Raw genomic sequence first — 21,638 nt, 5'->3', positions numbered from 1 at the left:
TGTTGTAGAAGGGAATTTTTCAGTTTGGGCTTTGCATATACCACTTGCCTCTTTGGCCACCTTTTGGCCCTTTTTCTTGCATAAGAGCTTAGCCATATCTACATTTGTTTTTAGGGTTTTTACAGTTCTGTAAATATGCTTATTTTTGGTCCCTCTTCAATGTTGTTGAAGGGTCCTAACCCATTTGGAGTTTGCAGCTGTGAGTTGCTTCATAATCTCATGTTTATGGCCATTTTCGCATGCTAATTTTGCCCTATCTTTGCTTGCTGTTTGGCCATGATTTGTACTAGTAAAATGCTTATTTTGGGGCTGCCTTGCTTCTGTCTTTTCATTCCATGTACCAATTATGCATGTTCGGTATAGCTACAGGCCATTTCGGGTGCCTAATTTTGCATTTCGGGAGAGATTCCATGCATCGGGTGTGTTTTCGCCACATTTCGGGGCTGTTTTCCCCCATATTTCAGTGCTGAAATCCCATTAGCATGTTTGCATATCATTTTCCATGATATTGCATTGCATATGCCATTGCCTCGGTTTGCGTGCCCGTGTGCACGCATTTCGAGGCACTTCATTTTCATTCATCGGCCTCTTATGTGAGTGTGGCTGAGGCTCTCTCATGTTAGTATAAGTCCATGTTGCATTCTATATGCCATTTTAGCCATATTGCATTGCATATGTCATTGCCTCGGTTTGCGTGCCCGTGTGCACGCATTTCGAGGCACTTCATTTTCATCCATCGGCCTCTTATACGAGTGTGGCTGAGGCTCTCTCATGTTAGTATAAGTCCATGTTGCATTCTATATGCCATTTTAGCCATATTGCATTGCATATGTCATTGTCTCGGTTTGCGTGCCCGTGTGCACGCATTTCGAGGCACTTCATTTTCATCCATCGGCCTCTTATGTGAGTGTGGCTGAGGCTCTCTCATGTTAGTATAAGTCCATGTTGCATTCTATATGCCATTTCTATGCCATTGCATTGCATATGCCATTACATTGCATATGCCATTACATTGCATATGCCATTGCCTCGGTTTGCGTGCCTGTATGCACGCATTTCGAGGCACTTCATTTTCATTCATCAGCCTCTTATGTGAGTGTGGCTGAGGCTCTCTCATGTTATTATAAGTCCATGTTGCATTCTATATGCCATTTTAGCCATATTGCATTGCTTATGTCATTGTCTCGGTTTGCGTGCCGTGTGCACGCATTTCGAGGCACTTCATTTTCATTCATCGGCCTCTTATGTGAGTGTGGCTGAGGCTCCCTCATGTTAGTATAAGTCCATGTTGCATTCTATATGCCATTTTAGCCATATTGCATTGCATATGCCATTGCCTCGGTTTGCATGCCCATGTGCACGCATTTCGAGGCACTTCATTTTCATCCATCGGCCTCTTATGTGAGTATGGCTGAGGCTCTCCCATGTTAGTATAAGTCCATGTTGCATTCTATATGCCATTTTATGCCATTGCATTGCATATGTCATTGCCTCGGTTTGCGTGCCCGTGTGCACGCATTTCGAGGCACTTCATTTTCATTCATCAGCCTCTTATGTGAGTGTGGCTGAGGCTCCCTCATGTTAGTATAAGTCCATGTTGCATTCTATATGCCATTTTAGCCATATTGCATTGCATATACCATTGCCTCGGTTTGCGTGCCCGTGTGCACGTATTTCGAGGCACTTCATTTTCATCCATCGGCCTCTTATGTGAGTGTGGCTGAGGCTCTCTCATGTTAGTATAAGTCCATGTTGCATTCTATATGCCATTTTATGCCATTGCATTGCATATGTCATTGCCTCGGTTTGCGTGCCCGTGTGCACGCATTTCGAGGCACTTCATTTTCATTCATCGGCCTCTTATGTGAGTGTGGCTGAGGCTCCCTCATGTTATTATAAGTCCATGTTGCATTCTATATGCCATTTTAGCCATATTGCATTGCATATGCCATTGTCTCGGTTTGCGTGCCCGTGTGCACGCATTTCGAGGTACTTCATTTTCATCCATCGGCCTCTTATGTGAGTGTGGCTGAGGCTCTCTCATGTTAGTATAAGTCCATGTTGCATTCTATATGCCATTTTATGCCATTGCATTGCATATGTCATTGCCTCGGTTTGCGTGCCCGTGTGCACGCATTTCGAGGTACTTCATTTTCATCTATCGGCCTCTTATGTGAGTGTGGCTGAGGCTCTCTCATGTTAGTATAAGTCCATGTTGCATTCTATATGCCATTTCTATGTCATTGCATTGCATATGCCATTGCCTCGGTTTGCGTGCCCGTGTGCACGCATTTCGAGGCACTTTATTTTCATCCACCGGCCTCTTATGTGAGTGTGGCTGAGGCTCTCTCATGTTAGTGTAAGCCCATATCGCATTTCCATATCATTTGCATTGCGTATGTCATTTTCTCGGTTTGCGTGCCCGTGTGCACGCATTTCGAGGCATCTCATTTTCACAGCATTGTGCATACTAGGTTGTATCTTAGATTGCATTCATGCATGTCATGCATATTGCATCGTGTTCGGAATAGGAGTTAGTCCGGGCACAGGAAACGAGGTGCATTTCGTACTCCGAATGACGGAATGTGTCTCAATTCCCCAGTCACCGACACTCCGGATCATCCATGATGGAGTTAGGTCTTGTTGTGTTTTCATGTGCATTCATTCTATATTGAGTTGTGCAATTCGACTCCTCGACCATCATGCCTCGGTATGCGTGATTGGTGGCACGAGGATCGAGGCATGCGTATATTTGTGAAAATACATTGCTATGTCCCTTTCCTGCTCTCTGTTGCAGCAAAATGAAGAATCAGCAACTTTTCGGGACTTGGCACGCGTTTCAAGAATAATTGCTAAACAGAGGCTAATTGGGGCATCCCGGTGGATTTTCGCGCAAGACAACCCGGACATGCATCATCCATCAGAAGCAAGGCAGTCCCTGGCTTGCATGCCAGTTTTATTTATTTTCTCAGTTGATTTGTTAATTAGTTAGGAATTTGTATATTATTTGGACTGTAATATTTGAACTGTAATATTCTTTTATTTGGGACTGTATTGTTTATTCGGACCCTCTGCGCGAGGGCACAACTGTAATAAGTGTGCGTGTGTGTGTTGTATGTCTTCCAACCCCACGTCTTTCTCCCTTTTATTTATCCGCTTTTGATGGTTAGATTAGGGCATGTTTAAATTAGCATACAGTATGACAGCATGTTTGCATCATTCATCTGTATTGCATGCACCGGGCTCGGCGCATCATACTAACTGCATTGTATTTTTCAATTTCAAAATTGAATACGTGTTAGTTGTAGCATTCCATATACCATGTTTAGAATAGCCGAGCCTGCTATAGTTTGCATTCTTGCATGTGTTGCATTAGGCATTTCTGTATACTTAGGATTCATGCATGATTTCTAATGAGTTTTTGTTTTGGCTTGGAGTACCCGGTGAGCTTTATGCTTTAGCATCCTTGCATGCGTGTGAGTGAATGCCATGATAGCATGCTTACCATGAGGCAATTTCCTTATGTGATATAACTGCCTGAATACCTGTGGGTGAAGGTTGGGTTGCTTGAATTAGAATAAATCATCAACTATTTGTTTTAAGCCCACTAGATAGTGGCAAAACCATCTTTTCTAAGCCCACCCGAGGGTGGCAAAATCTGCATTTTTAGCCTACTTGCGAGTAGCAAACCACCTTTCAAAAATAAACATGAAATGTTTTGTTCCAATCCAGGCGACCTGGTCTATACTTATATGCTGTGCGCATCACATAGTAACCTAGGCTAATAACCGGAATAAGAACACACGATGTTTTCAAAAATTGATATCATGGTTAGTAGAGGCCGATCTTTGATCGGGCGAGCGGGGGTGCTTACGAAGTGACCTTCCCCAATCGTACCCAAGTTCCCGAGCCGAGGCAACTTTGGTGATGACGGACACGTGGCCTTTGGCACCGAGTCAGGGTTTCCTAAATTTCCCATTATAAAATATTTAGGTGGCGACTCTGTATCTGGCAAAGCAGTCCATGTTTGGCACTTCTTTCAAAATCTGTTTTTTTTCTCAAAACAATTTGCCGGATTTGGACTCTTTGGTTCAGACTCAGAACCGTGACAAATTGAGAGTCCTGAGCTGTAGTGACCCCAAAATGAACGGAACGGGAGCTCGTTCCTCCCGGAGCGTTCGGGGACATCTATAGCAGCCCACTCTGATTGAAAGTTGAACACACAACCCAAACTTTTGATTTTCCGAACACGCAGCTCGAATTGAAGGTGAACACGCAGCCCACTCTGATTGAAAGTTGAACACGCAACCCAAACTTTTGATTTTCCGAACATGCAGCTCGAATTGAAGGTGAACACGCAGCCCACTCTGATTGAAAGTTGAACACGCAGCCCAAACTTTTGATTTTCCGAACACGCAGCTCGAATTGAAGGTGAACACGCAACTCATTCTGACCATACAGGATGCGATAACGGAACTTGCAGGAGTCGAAACAAACTCAGATATCCGACATCTTCCTCTTTTCCTTTTGCTTCGAAGTTTGGAACCTATATAGCTTCAGATGGGTTCTAGCTTTACTGTTCCCACATGACTCAGTTTGAACCCTGCGGTTTTTGAAAGAACAAAACCTTGTTTTGCACAATGTGGAGAATAACACGGCACTATGAGCGCAAGACAATTTTTTGAAATTAAGAAATGCGTTCCTAACTGGGTATTGAGCTTACGACTGAACACAACGAAGAAGACTGAACAATGGAAAAGAAAAGGTAAACAACCTAAACGCATCGAGACATACTCGAAACGACTTCAAACAAGAATCGAGATAAACAAAACAAAAGACACGACACACAGACGTGTTACAAAGACGAGAGACCTCTCAGTACGCGAGGAGCCAGTTTCTTTGGGTATTGTTTCCCACAATTTCTCAATTTGTGATTCTCACATCGCTCGGCCCTCAAGCTCTGTTTTTGCTGAAAAAGCCCTTTTCCTCACTTTTTCTCTCAGCGCACATCTCTCTATTCTTTAATCTCTCATTTTTTTTTATCCCTCCCCTGGGTGGTTGATGGATGAACAGGGAATTGCGGGCTCACACCCAACATAATCAACTCGCGGCTATTTCCTTCGGTGACATCTGTCGATGCGCCGGATGAGGGAATGGGGCATCTCGATCCATTCCAATTCGTGCTTCGCACTCGGCTTGATACCTCGCTGCTTGGAGGATGAGAGAGCTTTCAACCCTTTGTTGTTAACTTCAGTTATCCCCTTTTCTGGCGGGTAGAGTGTCCTTTCTGGCAAGTAGAGTGCCTTTTCTGGCAAGTATGTTGACAATGGGGAAAAGACAGAAAGCCTGACTCAACTGTGCCCCTAGTTCATTATTTCGACCATTTTTTTTGTTTTGGTTTTCTACTAAAACAATTTTGCCAACATGAGAGTTAGATTAATACACTTGCTCGATTTTTTATTTGAAATCATGCAAGTCAGGCTATGAGCACTGAAAATTTTTCTTTTTTGGGTCCGGGAAATGGTCTAGTTTTGAAAATGGAATACTTTTCGAAAAGATTAGTTAACCTCAGTAAAAATTCTCAAAAACTATTTTTGCAAACGACCACTGCTCAACGAGCACGGAACCTACTCTCGAGATGCACAACCTCGAATTCAAAGGAAAATTGCCCCTTGCTTGAGGGGAACTGCATGGCAACGGAAAGTTGCCCCTTGTTTAAACGGCACCGCGGCGCATTGAATGGCAACGGAAAGTTGCCCCTTGTTTGAATGGCGCCACGGCGCATTGAATGGCGACGGAAAGTTGCCCCTTGTCCGAATGGCCCCGCAGCACATCGAATGGCAACGGAAAGTTGCCCCTTGTTTGGATGGCACCGCAGCGCATTGTAGGTAGTCCTCAGAGCGACGAACACAACCAAATCCTCAGATACAGAGAAGACAAAGATGACTAGAACCATCGCATGGACACTATCGAATTGGAAGTGTTTATGGCTGGACTTCAGAATGAAGTTGCCTACGTATCCCAAACATGGGAATCAAGCCTTACGTAGTTCGGGGTTAAGGTACGCTCGGGTATTAACCTCTCCTTTTTAGGCTCTAACTTTTGCCAAGGCGCCCGTTGCGGGTTTTCGACCTTGCGAGCTTTGTTCTTCTTTTCTTTTCAATTCTTTTCATTTCTTTTCCCTTTTTTTTTTTGATTTTCTTTTTTGTTCTTTTCTTTGCATATTTCTTTTTTGCTTCTTTTTGTATTTTTCTCTTGCTCTAACTTTTGCCTGGGTCGCCCTTCCGGGTCTTCAGCCCAGCGAGCCTCTCAAAGGGTAAAAGTGTAACGAGTCCATGCCAAATGGTTTTGAGATCCTGAAATTATCTGAGTCCAGGAGAATGGCTGCTGTTCTAGCTTCGCAAGCTTCTTCTGATGAGATCTGATCTTCTTGACCTGACTTTCCTGGCCTCTTGTTCGAGGGCTGCTTCAAATCTGGCCACACAGGCCTCACGTCGTAGTTGACCGTTGAACCTTCTGAATTCAAGTTCAAGGTTTGGAAGCAAAGGGGTTGAGTCTCGAGGCTGAGAGCGATCCTAGGCTGCACAATCTCAAGAGCGATTCCACACAGGTCTTCGCAGGACCGCACAAAATATTTTGCTTTTGAAAATTTTTAAGAAAGCGACAAATCACTCGCGCTGAAAATAGTGTGAAACCAGTCTGGATCAAGCCAGGGTCCTTCTCAGTACTCATGCTAACAAGCATGATTTCATTCATTAAGGGGTTGGCACGCCTCTCTTTCTCTCAAATGATCAAAGTTTTGCAAATCCCGAGGAATTCCTTCCTCTTCGTTTTCACTGCAGTGTTCAAAAAGTTTTGAAAAACTTAGGTCAATGCAATGATTTTGGGGTGCAGACGAGTAGGCGAAAAGTACTGCCGTTTCATTCAAACTTTCTGGCACAATTGGCACATGGCCGAGGCAAACACAAGAGCGTGAAAAACCACTGTTGTTTCATTCAAATCTGTTGGTGTAACTGGCTCCAAGCAAGAACAGACTCAAAGCAAAACGAAAAGACAAACACAAAACAAAATGGTGATGCCCGAGGTAACACCCCCGGAATCACCCGACCTTTGTACAACAGGACTGACTCGATGCAACAAGATAAACCCTTAATCAAGAAGACTGACTCGAGACAATGAAACAGACTTAAAACAAAACTACAGAACTGACTCAACACCCAAGTCAGAAACTACAAAACTAGCATTCGCAAATGCTCAAAATAGTGCGTGCTATACGCCACATCCGAGGTAAACCGCGCGCCGCCCGCAGGTGGTCCAACCCCTGATCACATACTTGCATTATCCTCGAAATCCACCAACCTGGTGGTGACAGACTTTGCCGAGCTTGGAGGGAGGATAACTTCATTGTCAATCAAATCTTGCACTTCGTGGCGAAGACGGAAGCAATTGTCGGTGCTATGACCGGTTTGCTGATGATATGCACAGTATTGGGTACCATCATGCTTAGCTGGAAGAGGACTCGGGAGAGGCCGAGGCTCGAGGGGTTTGAGATGCCCTTTTTTGACGAGGATTTGAAGGGCCTTAGACAAAGGCATATAGAGGGCATGGAAGACTCTGCGACCTCGGGGCGGATAATTCGAGGCTTGCTGACTTTTGCTGGACGCACTAGAAAAAGGGTCGGCAGGTGTTACCTTGGCTCTCTGATCTCTTCTAGGTGCAGGGTTAGGATTGGAAGGAACTGTTCTGGCACGACGGTCCCCATCTTGATTTTCCCTCTGGCTTAAACTGCTCTCGGCCTGAGTGGGGAAGATGTCATCTACAGTTTTTACAGCAACAGCGAACACCTGCTGTTTATTCAATCCTCCGGCTTTCAAAGCCTCAACAGCCCACAGGAGTTGTTCGTAGGGATCGGTGTCCACCTTCATCTTGTTCTTACCACTCGCCTCGGCTTGGTAGAAGGTTTGAGTTGCTACATCAGAGCGGAGCCCCGTTGTTGTCGACATGCCATTACCGGAACTTGGGATGGCTTCAGGTTGGCTAAGTTCGATTACAATTCGTCCCAATAGCGGGGACTCCTGTGGTATGAAATTTCCGGTATACGATGCATTTGGCGGCGGAACCGACATTCCGCAGGCTAGATCCGCCACGGATCTTTGAAGGTCACCAATCATTCCCATCAACTCGAATGTAGTGGGCTCACGGGTTGGAAATAACTGGGGTTCCCAGATCGGATGTGCGGCAGGTGACCTGGGTGGGTGTGGCACTTCACCATCGGTATAACCTTGCAATGTGATTCCTTGGTTCAATGTGGCTGCCATAACCACAATTTCTTCTGAATTTTGTGCCATTACGAGTTTTGCTGAACTGAACAGAGGTGATGTGACTGGTGACTGACGGATCAGATAGACCGGGTTGGTGACTAATGAATCTGAAGAACCGGTGAGCCTTTTCCTGTCTTGCCTCAGCAAAGGGGAACACTGGTTGCTCTGAACTGAGTCTTTGAACTGAAAGAGAAAACATGCAGCATCTCAACCCAATCCCACCAATACAGACATGAATATAACTGAATAACTGCATTCGACCACTGATCACTGTTCCCAAAATTACTGTCCCCAAAACTGAACCTGATACCCGCAGATATAACTGATTTCCGAAAATACTGAACTGGTGCCCGCAAGCCCAATACCCAAAATACTGAACTGGCGCCCGCAGGCCTGATGCCCAAACTCACACACTGATATATGCATTCCTGTAGAGACGCACTCTAAAGCACATAACAGATAAGTGAGAGCCAAAACACCCCTATGTTGGGGTAGGGTTTCCCTGTCCTATTTTGTCAGGAGCTAGGGTTTCACTACGCACGCAGCGGTTTCAAACAACCTATAAACGGGTAAGCAACCTGTCCTAGTTTGGAATGGTCACTATGGATCCGAATATGCACTAGGTCGAATGGTCAAAAGGTTGCCCCGGTAAAACCGGGGTTTGTGTTCCCATACTGGCAGAGCCCACAACTGGTCAGCCTTATGGTCATGCCTTAACAAGACAAGCCTCCGGCAAACCGTTCAGAAATAGCAGATGGCAAACACGGTGTCCTAGGCGCACCAATGCAAATGCAATGCAAAGAAACACACAAGTGTAGTCAAAAACAGATATCATGAGTTCGAGTCAAGTTCTCTAACTCCCCAGCAGAGTCGCCAGAAACTGTAGACGTCCCCGAATGCCCCGGGAGGAACGAGCTCCCGTTCTGTTCATTATTGGGGTCACTACAGCTCAGGACTCTCAAATTGTCACGGTTCTAAATCTGAACCAAAGAGTCCAAATCCGGCAAATCATTTTTGAGAAAAACAGATTTTTTGAAAGAAGTGCCAAACATGGACTGCTTTGCCAGATACAGAGTCGCCACCTAAATGTTTTTTTAATGAAAAATTTAGGAAACCCTGACTCGGTGCCAAAGGCCACGTGTCCGTCATTACCAAAGTTGCCTCGGCTCGGGGACTTGGGTACGATTGGGGAAGGTCACTTCGTGAGCACCCCCGCTCGCCCGATCAAAGATCGGCCTCTACTAACCGTGATATCTATTTTTGAAAACATTGTGCGTTCTTATTCCGGTTATTAGCCTAGAATACTATGTGATGCGCACAGCATATAAGTATAGACTGGATCGCCTGAATTGGAACAAAACATTTCATGTTTGTTTGTTTGAAAATGGTTTGATGGTGCTACCCGCAGGTAGGCTAAGACGTGGATTTGCCACCCTCGGGTGGGCTTAGAAAAACATGATTTTGCCACTATCTAGTGGGCTTAAAACACACATTTGATGAATTGTTCCAATTCAAATAACCCAACCTTCACCCACAGGCATTCAGGCAGATATATCACATAAGCAATTAGCCTCATGGTAAGCATGCTATCATGGCAGTCACTCACACGCATGCAAGGATGCTAAAGCATAAAACTTACCGAGTACTCCAAGCCAAAAACAGAAACTACATTAGAAATCATGCAGGATCCTAAGTATACAGAAATGCCTAATGCAACACATGCAAGAATGCAAACTATAGCAGGCTCGGCTATTCTAAACATGGCATGTGGAATGCTACAGCTAACATGTATTCAACTTGTAATTGAAATACAAATGCAGTTAGTATGATGCGCCGAGCCCGGTGCATGCAAAACAGATGAATGATGCAAACATGCTGTCATACTGTATGCTAATCAAAATATGCCCTAATCTAACCATCATAAGTAGGTAAATAAAAGGGAAGAAAGACGTGGGGTTGGAAGACATACATCACACTCACCCACACTTATTACAATTATGCCCTCGCACAGAGGGTCCGAATAAATATACAGTCCCGAATAAAAGAATATTACAGTCCAAATAATACAGTCCAAATAATATACAAATTCCTAATTAATTAATCAAATTAACTAAGAAAGCTGTAAAACTGGCGTGCAAGCCAGGGACTGCTTTGCTTCTGATGAATGATGCATGTCTGGGCTGCCTTGCGCAGAAATCCACTGGGATGCCCCGATTAGCCTCTGTTTTGTGATTTTTCTTGGAAAGCGCGCCAAACTCCGGAAGTTTGCTGATTCTTCATTTGCTGCAACAGAGAGCAGGAAAGGGGCATAGCAATGTATTTTCACAGATATATGCATGCCTCGATCCTCGTACCACCAATCACGTATATCGATGCATGATGGCAGAGGAGTCGGAATGTGCAACTCAATATAGAATGAATGCACGTATAAACACAACAAAATCTAACTCCATCATGGGTAATCCAGAGTGTCGGTGACTGGGGAATTGAGGCACATTCCGTCACTCGGAGTACGAATGCACCTCGTTTCCCGCGCCTGGGCTAACTCCTATTCCGAACGGAATGCAGTATGCATGACATGCATGAATGCAACTAAGATACAGCCTAGTATGCACTATGTTGTGAAAATGAGATGCCTCGAAATGCGTGCACACGGGCACGCAAACCGAGGCAATGGCGTATGCAATGCAACATGGCTAAAATGGCATATAGAATGCAACATGGACTTATACTGACATGAGAGAGCCTCAGCTACACTCACATAAGAGGCCGATGGATGAAAATGAAGTGCCTCGAAATGCGTGCACACGGGCACGCAAACCGAGGCAATGGCATATGCAATGCAATGGCATGGAAAATGATGTGCAAACATGCTAATGGAATTTCAGCACTGAAATGTGGGGGAAAACAGCCCCGGAATAAGGCGAAATGACACCCGATGCATGGAATTTCTCCCGAAACATGAAATTTAGCGCATGAAATGGCCTATGGCTATGCAATGCATGCATAATTTGAACATCAGATGAAAAGACAGAAGCAAGGCAGGCCCTAGACAAGAATTTTTACAGTTTAAAGCATGGCCAAACAGCAAACACAAATAGGGCAAAAATAGCATGCAAAAATGGCCCTAAATATGAGGTTATGAAGCAACTCACAGCTGCTGACCTCAAACAGGTTAGGACCCTTCAACAACATTGAAGAGGGGCCCAAAATAAGCCACTTTACAGAACTGTAAAAACCCCAAAAACAAACATAGATATGGCTAAGCTCTTATGCAAGAAAATGGGCCAAAAGGTGGCCAAAGAAGCAAGTGGTAGACACAAAGCCCAAACTGAAAAATTCCATTCTACAACACTGAAGAGGGGCCAAAAATATGCATATTTACAGAACTGTAAAAACCCCAAAAACAAACATAAATACACTCAAAATGTCATGCAAGATGAGGGTCAAAAAGAGGCTATAACACAAAGTCTACAAAATATTCCACAAACGGCCAAAGACCCTTAATGAAATATGAATAATGGGCCAAAATAAGACTATTTTCAGTACTGTAAAAAGGCCAAAAACAGAAGCACAATGGGCTGCCAAAGCATGCAAGAAAAGGGGACCAGAGAGGGATATAACATGAAGTGGCAGATGGAGGTCCCAAACAGTAATGAGCCCTTCTTCAATGTTGAAGAGGGGCTCAAAATAACCCTATTTACAGTTTACATCATGCTCCAAAACAGATCACATATAGGCTAAAAATATCATGCAAGAAAATGGCATTCAAGGAGGATATTGAAGCAAGTGCAATATGGGGGCCTCAAACAGTGTTGAGCCCTTAAGAAAAAGTGAAAAAGAGCTCAAAAGAAGGCCACTTTCAGTTAGGCCCGGAGCTCAAAACAAGCAGCATATATGGCTTAAGAATGACACAAGAAATGGACCAAAAAGGGGGAAATGAAACTCACCCTTGGAGACAAGTCTTTGGTTGCTTCTTGGCTTGAGAAGTGATGCCTCCTAGCTGCTGGAAATGGAGTAGTGGTGGTGGTGCTTGGTGGTGGTGAAGAAATGAGGTAGAACTTAGGAGTTTCCAAGGAAAATGAGAGAGATGGATGGAGATATGTATGTATATGCTTGAAGCAATTTTTCTAACCCCTAAAACCAATGTTGGCAGCTGGTTATATGGACCAAGGAGAGGGGGAGCATGGAGGGAAAGGGTGGGGGAAAAGGACCAAGGCTTTTCCCCAAAAGGTGTCCCCCGGATTTAGATATTTCTGGGGGACAACAGCTATACAGCTGTAAAGTGCCAATTGTGAGGATCATGGCCGGCCACCTTTTGGAGTTGCAGGTGGCCGACTGGCCACCCCCCCTAGCCGGCCGGCTAGGGGTCAAAAAGGTCAAGTTGATTTTCTGGCCGGCCACCACAAAAAGGTGGCCTCCCAGGTTCCCTCATCACAACCCTGTGGTTCGAATTTGGAAATTGTAAAACAGGAGAGAGAATAGGCCATTTTTAAGAGGGGTTCAAAAGGGTCAAATGGAATTTCTGGCCGGCCATATTATATTAGGATCCTCCCATGTGTGTACAACACAAATATGTGGTTTGGGGTTGAAGAAAGTGGCCCCAAGGTGTTCAACATTGGCTCGGAAGTGAGAAAAACGGGTGCCGGAGGGCAAAAATGGAATATAACTAGTTGCCAAGATAATTGATGGCCTCCCACCCTCCAGTGACCTTCCTGGTGATAAAACAGAGGTACCTGCCAGAAATGAACGAAAATCGATGCAAAACGAATGCTCGGGGGCCAAAACACGCAGTTTGGGGTCCCGAAAATGGGCTGCTAAGCACCAAAAGTGGCGTTCGGCCACGAAGTGGGTTTCTCTGACCCCAGTGTCCCTCAAAAGGGAGAAAATAAGATGTATGCCAAAAATTGGAGTGATAGGAGATGGTTAAGCGGTCCCGAACCGAGGCACACGGCCTGACAGCTCCGAAAACCGGGAACCGGGCTCCGAAATGGGAAAAATGGCCTACAGTCACAAAATGTAGCCCACGGCCACTGAGAGATGGCCTACGGGACCTCTCCCTCCCCTCAGGAAAAGAAACAGAGAAAATTGAACCTGGTTCGCAAACCGAGGCAAGGCACAGAAGAGGGTTCGGAAGTCCGGAGGCAGGGTTCACAGCCGAGACTCTGAGGCTTCTGAACGAGCATAATATGTAGTATCACCGAGCGCTCAACTGGTGACGTCTAAGTCTTAAGGTCGGTCAAAAATGGGGTGTCTACAGCAAGGTTGATAGGTTGTCAATGTTGGCGGCCATTTTGGGCTATTAGGTGCCGGCTCTTCTTATGTTGTATTTGGGTTTGCCTTTGGGAGCTACTTTAAGGCGAGGAAGGTGTGGGATAGTGTTGTGGAGTGGATTCGAAGGCAGTTGGCAAGGTGGAAGTGTCAGTATTTGTCAAAAGGAAGGAGGTTAACTTTGATCAAGAGTGTTTTGGCCAATATTCCGACTTGTTTTATGTCGGTTCGTGTGATAGAGAAGTTGCAATGAGATTTTCTATGGGCTGATCAGGGGAGAGGAGTTCAGGTTTCATTTAGTGGATTGGGGTAGGATTTGTCAGCCTAAGGAGGTAGGTGGGCTGGGGGTGTGGAGATTTGTGACGTTTAATTTGGCTTTGCTAGGTAAGTGGCTATTGCATTTTTCCTGGGAGAGAGAGTGGTTGTGGCTACAAAATATGGGGTTGGGAGGGAGTAGTGTATGAGGGATGTGGTTGGGACTCATGGTCATGGTCTTTGGAAATGGATTTGGTTGGGAAGGGGGGAGTTCTGGGGCAAGGTTAGTTTTTGCGTAGGTTTAAGCCAAGGGGTTCAATTCTGGCGAGATAAGTGATGGTGAGGTTTTGTTAGAGTTGATGTTTTTGTTGATCTTTTGGTTAGTTGTTGATCTGGAGGCTGTGGTGGCATCTTATCTTGGGGGGACTAAGGGTGTGGTAGTTTGAGACATTAGCTTACGGTGTCAAGTTCTAGATTGGGAGGTTGAACAAATGGTGGATTTGTTGGCTTTTTTGTATGATGTGTGAGTGGTAAGGATGGGGGAGGATTGTTTGGTGTGGTATAGGCCGGTGTGAAGGGTGTTTTCTTGGTGTCATCTTTCTATCAGGCCATGGTTGGTGTTGCGGTAGGGGTGTTTCTGTCACGACCCAAACCCGGCCCTATGGGTTTAGCACCGTAACCGGCCAGTAACCCGAGATTACCGAAGGCCTGCAGAACAGTAATACAGTAAAACAGAGTACAGGGCCTGGCGGAAGCCAATACAGTAAATAAATAGTGTCCATTGAGCTGTGACATTCTGTATGCAAAAAGGCTTTTCATATATTTATACATAAACAGTACAGAACAGTATACACAATATTTACAATCATTCAGACTAGGGACTCGACCCTAGATAACAGTACAGTAACACTCGGTCTATACAGAACAGTAAAACAGTACAGAAGGGGGAATTGTAAAAGACCCCTAAGCCTTAACAGATAGGCTCGGAACCTCGCAGTGAGGCACAAAGGCTGGCTTGACAAAACTGGAGTCTAACCCACGCTCCTAGCTCCGATCTGGTGGCTGAGCACCTACATATATATATATAAACAGTGAGCTAAAGCCCAGTGAATAACATAAAGCGTAAAGGGGTTTAGAATGAATGTCCTTACAGTAATGAAAACAGTTCAATTCAATCAGTGTTTCAGTTGTTCAGTACAGCAAACAGTCATATGTGGTACATCCATTAGCATAACAGTAACAGTAGGTCTTAAAAGACCGAACAGTAATGATGGCCATCAGTCAGTAAACAGTAGTGGTTCCACGAGGGAACCGACAGAGATCTCTGTGACAGTAACAGTAACAGTAAACAGTAGGTGCTAAGGATGCCACAATACAGTTCAGAATATAGGACATACATTCATTCAGTTAACAGTAATCAGTTCAGAAAACAGTACAGTTCATTTGTTCAGAAGATATTCATTTATGAACATATCTTTACACAATCGTTACTCACAGAGTTCTGGGCTACAGTATGCTAGAGCGTGTCTCCCCAGTCGCCAACCCTACACAGTTAACAGATTGAACACACACTAAGCTACACAGTTGGGAAATATCATAACTCAATTCCTAATTGGCCTTGGTGTGTTCTACAACGATATCCTCATCTAAATGTCTTAAACTAGGCCTAAGAATGCCTAGGATGGGATGAGGATGCAAAGATACACTTAGAAAACATTTTGCAAACTTTGCTGAAAATAGGGGCTTCGCTCGAGCGAGACTTTCTCCGCTCGAGCGTAAGTCCAAAATCAAAGGCTTCGCTCGAGCGAGAAATCCTTCGCTCGAGCGGTCTGCAAAACAGTAAAAGTATTGGATGCTGAGATTTTACGCGCGATGGTCGCTCGATGGTCGCTCGAGCGGAGCCCTGGACAAAGGTGCTCGCTCGAGCGGGGAATCCTTCGCTCGAGCGAGGAAGCCAAATCTGGAATTTCCAGATCTGCCTCCCAAGCTCAAACCAAGCATTCTACCACTCCAAACTCGACCTCTTGGGCCCAAATTCTGGAAAACATAACTAAATTCAATGTATAACAAGTTTCAAAGCTCAATTTATGAATTCAAGCCCCAAAGGTGAGTCAATTAAAACCACATTCAAACCCATTTTCAAGAACAACATTCAAACATGCATGAATGAGTTTTAAACCAAATTGAAGCTCCAAAGCTTGCTCAAATGAGCTCATTTCTTTCCAAAACCAGATGAAAGCATGGTCTATAACAACAATATGAGCATGCATGTACTAATGCCCATGTAATTAACCTCAAAATGCAATAATACTAACATGCATGCAAGAGATGAGCTTCAATCCAACATGTATGCACCAAAACATGGCTTAACTCTACAATTAAAGCATGAATTGTGCAAGAATGAACTCAAGAACAACAACAAGAAGATGAATGTCCTACCTTAGTCTTGTATTCAAGGTCTAGGAGCTCAAAGTAGCAATCACACTTCAATTCTCAAACAATTCCAAGCAAAACCCAAGGTAGAATTCAATTTCTCTCACTCTCTCTCCTCTCTTCCCTCTTGGTCGGCAATGAGAAGGAAAATGGCTGAGGAAATGTTGTTCTTGGCTCAAGTATGTGTGTGAGATAGTGGCCCACTCAATGGCAAAACGGTAATTAAGTCCAACTCTTCAATTAGCTTATTTAATCTAATTTAATCATACCTAATCAATTTTCAGATAATTATACCATAAAATCACATTAAATATGAGGGTCACGGAACATCAATCGGTTTCTAGTTCGGCCGCCGATAAGGCCTTCAATTAGCAGTTTAAACATATAAACATGAACAGATAATCAGACAATCAAACAGATAGAATGCAATTAACTAACATATACTCAGTCAATTCAGTTTCAATTTCAGTCAGTCAGTTCAGTATTTCATTCAGTTCGATTATCAGTCAGTTATCAGTCATTATCAGTTTCGTTTAACAGTAATCGGTGATTATCGGTAATCGGTCAGTCATTAATCAGTAAACAGTATGAGGGTTGTTACAGTTTCCGTGGTGGAGTATTTGGGTGGCAGGTGCTCCCATCGATGGTGGCCTTCTTTGTGTAGACAGTGGCTTTGAATGGGATTTTAAAAATTGATAATTTGGTTCACCATCGTTGTCATATTCTTGTGAATTGGTGTTATATGTGTTGTGGCTATGCAAAATTTGTGGATCATTTATTTATTCATTGTCCTATGGCCTACCAGCTGTGGATGCTTATTTTTTCTATTTTTGGTGTCACTTGGGTTCAGCCGAGAGGGGTGACGGTGGAAGGCTTGGGCTTTGTCCCCGTTGTGCTTAATGTGGTTGTTATGGTAGAAGTGGAATTGGCGTATCTTTTAGGGGGAATCTATCTAGCTTCGTGGTTAGAGAATAGGTTGTTAGTAGTCTTGTATAGTTGGGTTTTGGCTATGGTGGATCCAGATTTTTTTGCTTTTTTGGACTATTTGGATGACTTGATTGCTTGGGGGTTTGTGGCTCCATTTTGTATTCTTTGGCATCATCTTGATGCTCTTCCAATAAAATTTTATTTATTTATCCAAAAAAAAAAAGGCCAGGCAATTGCGTTGAGGCTCAATGCCTTAAAAAGTTCATGGACTTATTTGGAACAATAACAAAGGAAAAGAAGTAAACAAAGGATAATATGGTTAAAAAATTTCCAAAGTTTACAAAAACTGGACTGAAATTACAATGTTGAACTACTCCTAAGAAAGATCTACTCCTAAGTATGCTATGCTACACTAGTTTTGGTGTGTCGTTCTGTTGTCCTCCTTTGCTTCTATCTTCTGCCCCTTTGTATAGTGCTTCAAATCCTGGCCTCATCCTCCTTTTTTGTAGCCACTTCTCATTACTTCAAGGTCTTTGTAGATCATGCCCCCTGTTTCCTCTACATTTGCATGCCACTTCATCTTTAACCGCCCTTAACTCTTACACCAAGCCTTCCTCTCCCTCATGCTGATATCTCATTCTTCATGTCTTGGCCACATGTCCTTTGCCTGTACTCTTCTCCACTTACTGCCACGTGTCATCTGTGGCTTGTTCCTACTCTGTTGACAGACATTTTTACAAAAATGGATGCAAACACAAGTGTTGGTTAACAAATATCTAGTCCACATCTATCTACTTGCATGAGAAAGTATGCAAGCATTTTACATAAATTAGTGTCCTCAAAACATCAATTAGCAGACTTTTTTTTTGGTTGGGGCCAAAACATAGGAAGCTTTCATTAATAGGAAAAATTATTAAGTAGTCCCGGAATATTGTGTGAGATTGATTACGTGGTGTTTCCGTTAAATATGGAACCACAAAACACACTAGGTGAGTCATCCAATGTGTCTCAACTACCTAACAAAGGTGGGTTATCATTATCCCACCCGTAAAAGTTTTTGGTACGACATTCATTAGGAGCATCATGTAAACAGTGTAACATGGTACTCTGAGACTATTAATAATAGAGAGGAAGTAAAAATACATCATAGTGGGCAATCATGCTCCCTAAGAGGAACAATTAGCCAAAATGGGGGGGAGTATACAACCATGTAGCAGTACCCTTCCAAGAATTAATAGATGTGTTCATACTGACAAATTTTCGTTATCGTTTTTTTATCATCTCTTACATAGTTTTATCTGGGTTTGTACGCTTTTTGTTTCTTGGCCTACTAGATTAGCTCTTATCTTTACCGTTTTGAGATCTCAAAATCCAAACCCATCTGCAAGCACTCTACTACAAATTAAACTTGATTAATTTTTGACTCAACCTTCTTATATATATATCCACCTCTAGATTCTTTTCCTTGAAGATTGATTTATCAGGCTGTTTTAAGCTGTGAAAACAGAAGCGAGAGTAGGGTGGTGGGTGGCCTGTCATATCTCCTTTCTTCTTTAATCTTTCCTCTTCATCTGCTCTCCACATTTTTTATATTTATTTTTGGGTTGTAAATATCATTTTCATTAGTAGCATTTCTTATTTTTCTTCAGTTTTGTAAGTTATTTCCAAAATTTGATCTTGTTGTCTCGTGTAAAAAAGCTCTTTTTCTATTTAATTTTATTGTGTTTCCAGATCAGCTCTGCTTTTTTTTTTTTCCTTTTTCCCATTGCATTCACTATTAGATTTAAACTCTTCTTTCTGTGTGGGATTCTGTTTCTTGTTTCCTATTTGGTCACAATTTGGCCATGTTTGTTTGGGTGGACATGAGTTTGGAATTGGACTAATAGTCCAATAAAATTATTAATCCGATGTTTGGTTAAACAATTGAAGTACGGATTAATTATTTTAAACTTGACTATTAGTTAAGATAGGATACATAATTCAACGGATTGGTAGTCCTAGGACTATTAGTCATGGGAATGCTAATCCAGTCCGCCCAAACAAACATGGCATTTATGTAATTGCAAACCTTCGCTGCACAACATAAAAATGGAGAGTAGTTAGTTTTTCATAACCATTATGGTCCTAACAAAAGCTGTGTATTTTTCTTGTTTAACCAAAAGTTGAAACTTTGGTCAGTTCTCAATTGTGCTTTAGTATGTCATTTAGATTAGATAGGAAGCTAACTATCTAGCAAGCGGATTCATAGTACAATAGTAGTATAGTACGGGATTTTGGGGTACTATTAATACTAGCATTATGTTAATACCCTAAACCTTCTTCTACCATACAAATATTTAAGTGGTTCACATTATTCTAGTAATTACAAGAATTTATTTTTAAGTGTATTGGCGAAATATATTAATTAAGTAAAATGCAATTTCCAGCCAAAAATACAAATAATATTTATTCCCCAATTTCTGCTTCCTCTTCATCTTGCAATATTATTCTTGGTGTGCGTGTATTGCGATTGATTTATCATCAATACGATACTATCTAAAGTTTTTCCGGCAAATGAAAAGCTCCGATCACTGCTTTGGAGCTATGTCTCCTTTCCTCAATTGCACTCTGTTTAGTCGTCGTATCATCGCGCTGAATCAGGTTCATATCTTCAAGTAGGGTTTGCGTTTTGTGAGTTGTATAATTTTTTGATTGATCAGTAGCTGTTTCATTAAGGTTTCTTAGGGTTTTGACTTCAATTCCCACTACCCTAGTTGGTTCCGTTTGTTCATCGCTAATCGACTTATTCATCTACCTGCAAAGAAATTTGGTGCTTTTTAATTGTATATTGAAAATTGTTAGTTTCATCTAAATTTTCTGTTCAACGTGTAATTGCAATCAACCATGACTGCCCCTGTCATTTATCTTATATTGTCAACTGTACAGATTTGGACAGCGGACCTGACTGTATAGTTGCACTTAGGATGGCCATTTTAATATGATCCGCAGGGCCCGCCGATACGTGCCCCAATGGGGCGGATTTTACCCGTCCCGACACTTATGTGGGGCAGGAGTGGATTATATTTTGGTCACCCACAGCAGGTCTGGGGCAGGGGCAGGTATCGCCTCTCCCGGTCCAAACTCGGCCCGATATAATTAATAATATATAAATAAATAATATATATGTATATATAATATAATTAATAATATATATGTATATATATAATATAATTAGATATAAAAAGGAATATTAAGGGTATGTTTGGTTTGAGTTTGGGAGATGAGTTTTAGAGATAAAAAGTACGAAAAGTTGTTTGGTTTGGTTTTTTTCAAAAGATGGTTTGGAAAATTATTTTGAGAGAGAGTTTTGGAAAAAGTGATTGATTTGATGTGTATGAGAGAGAGATTTGTTTGAAAAACTTGTAAACCAAACAAGTTTTGGGAATTTTTTTTGGGAAAATTTATTTGGTTTGATTACTTTTGAAAACTTATTTGTAGAGAATTTTTTCCAAAAATTTTTGGGAAACACAAACCAAACGAGCCCTAAAAGTCTGTGGTTCTGTTTAAATATAAATAAATAATAATCCTGAAAGTCTTACTATTTATATATATATATATGGAAACAAGGAAAATTATTTAGTGTGCTAAGAATTTAAATGGTTGTCAATTTTTTTGGATATTTAAAATGTGGTTGGGTATCCATAGGGTCGTGGATGGGATTAAAAATTTTGCCCGTAGCGGGGTGGGGCGGGGGTGGGGTTTGTCTACGGGGGCGGGGGCGGGGGCGGGGGCGGGGAATGCCAAACCCGCCCCATGGCCCTAGCCCCTCTGGCAGTATTGCTCCAGCATACATCAGTTAACCCAAACTTAACCCAACCCACAAATCGAAAAATGGGAAATAAATAATTTGGCCTGTGTTGCATAGCAAAGCTTTTTGTTTTGGACATCAAGTGGTCCCATTCTTGCCCTGCCAATTTTTTAATCGGCACCCTGAAGGATTGCACCCATAGAACTCTATTCATTTTCCTTGTTTTTGTGGTTTAGAACATTAGGCATCTTCATGTTTGATCGAACCATCATTTGTCATGTTTCAATTATGTTCTTCACATCTATGTTTGATGCCATTTTAGAAGTTTTTGTTATTCATCAAATCCTTCTCATCACACAATTGTGTTGCAGTGTTCATACTCAAGAGTCTATAACTGCAATTTTTGTGAGTCAATGAAATTGTTTAGAGTGAACTTCGATGGCAATCCTTAAGAAATTGGATAGGTTAATTCAGTCCTACACTATATCTTGACTAGTTTTGTGGTTCATAATTAACTAATGTGAATTTTAAGTAGTTCAACGCAGTATCAGGGTTGCTAATTGTTGTGAGATATCATGTGGGTCTCAGTAGTACAATATTACTTGTGTTAAAATTGATGTATTATTGATTGTTGTGTTGTATAA

The 21,638-nt window shown here is 42.6% G+C and overlaps 1 protein-coding gene across 12 annotated transcripts in view; it reads left to right on the top strand.

Annotated features, from left to right (window-relative positions):
- LOC114323741 (gamma-soluble NSF attachment protein) overlaps positions 1 to 21,638 on the top strand; it is a 99,119-nt gene that overhangs the window by 40,300 nt on the left and 37,181 nt on the right. For 2 of the 12 annotated variants that reach the window (XM_082875283.1, XM_082875285.1), the window contains exon 1: positions 19,620 to 19,847. The exons of 6 other annotated variants lie outside the window; for them this stretch is intronic. Coding sequence is in view for 2 of the 6 variants with exons in the window: in XM_082875287.1 (XP_082731413.1) it covers positions 19,761 to 19,861 (101 nt within the window). In the remaining 4 variants the exon portion in view is untranslated. Of the gene's footprint in view, positions 1 to 19,605; positions 19,862 to 21,638 lie in introns of those variants that run through there. 4 more of the 12 variants (XM_082875287.1, XM_082875277.1, XM_082875279.1 and 1 more) reach the window with 4 other exon arrangements.

This window comes from Camellia sinensis, chromosome 6 (assembly GCF_055761805.1).
Source record: "Camellia sinensis isolate YWXY chromosome 6, ASM5576180v1, whole genome shotgun sequence".
Classification (NCBI taxonomy): domain Eukaryota; kingdom Viridiplantae; phylum Streptophyta; class Magnoliopsida; order Ericales; family Theaceae; genus Camellia; species Camellia sinensis.
This window is presented reverse-complemented; position numbering and strand designations above follow the sequence as displayed.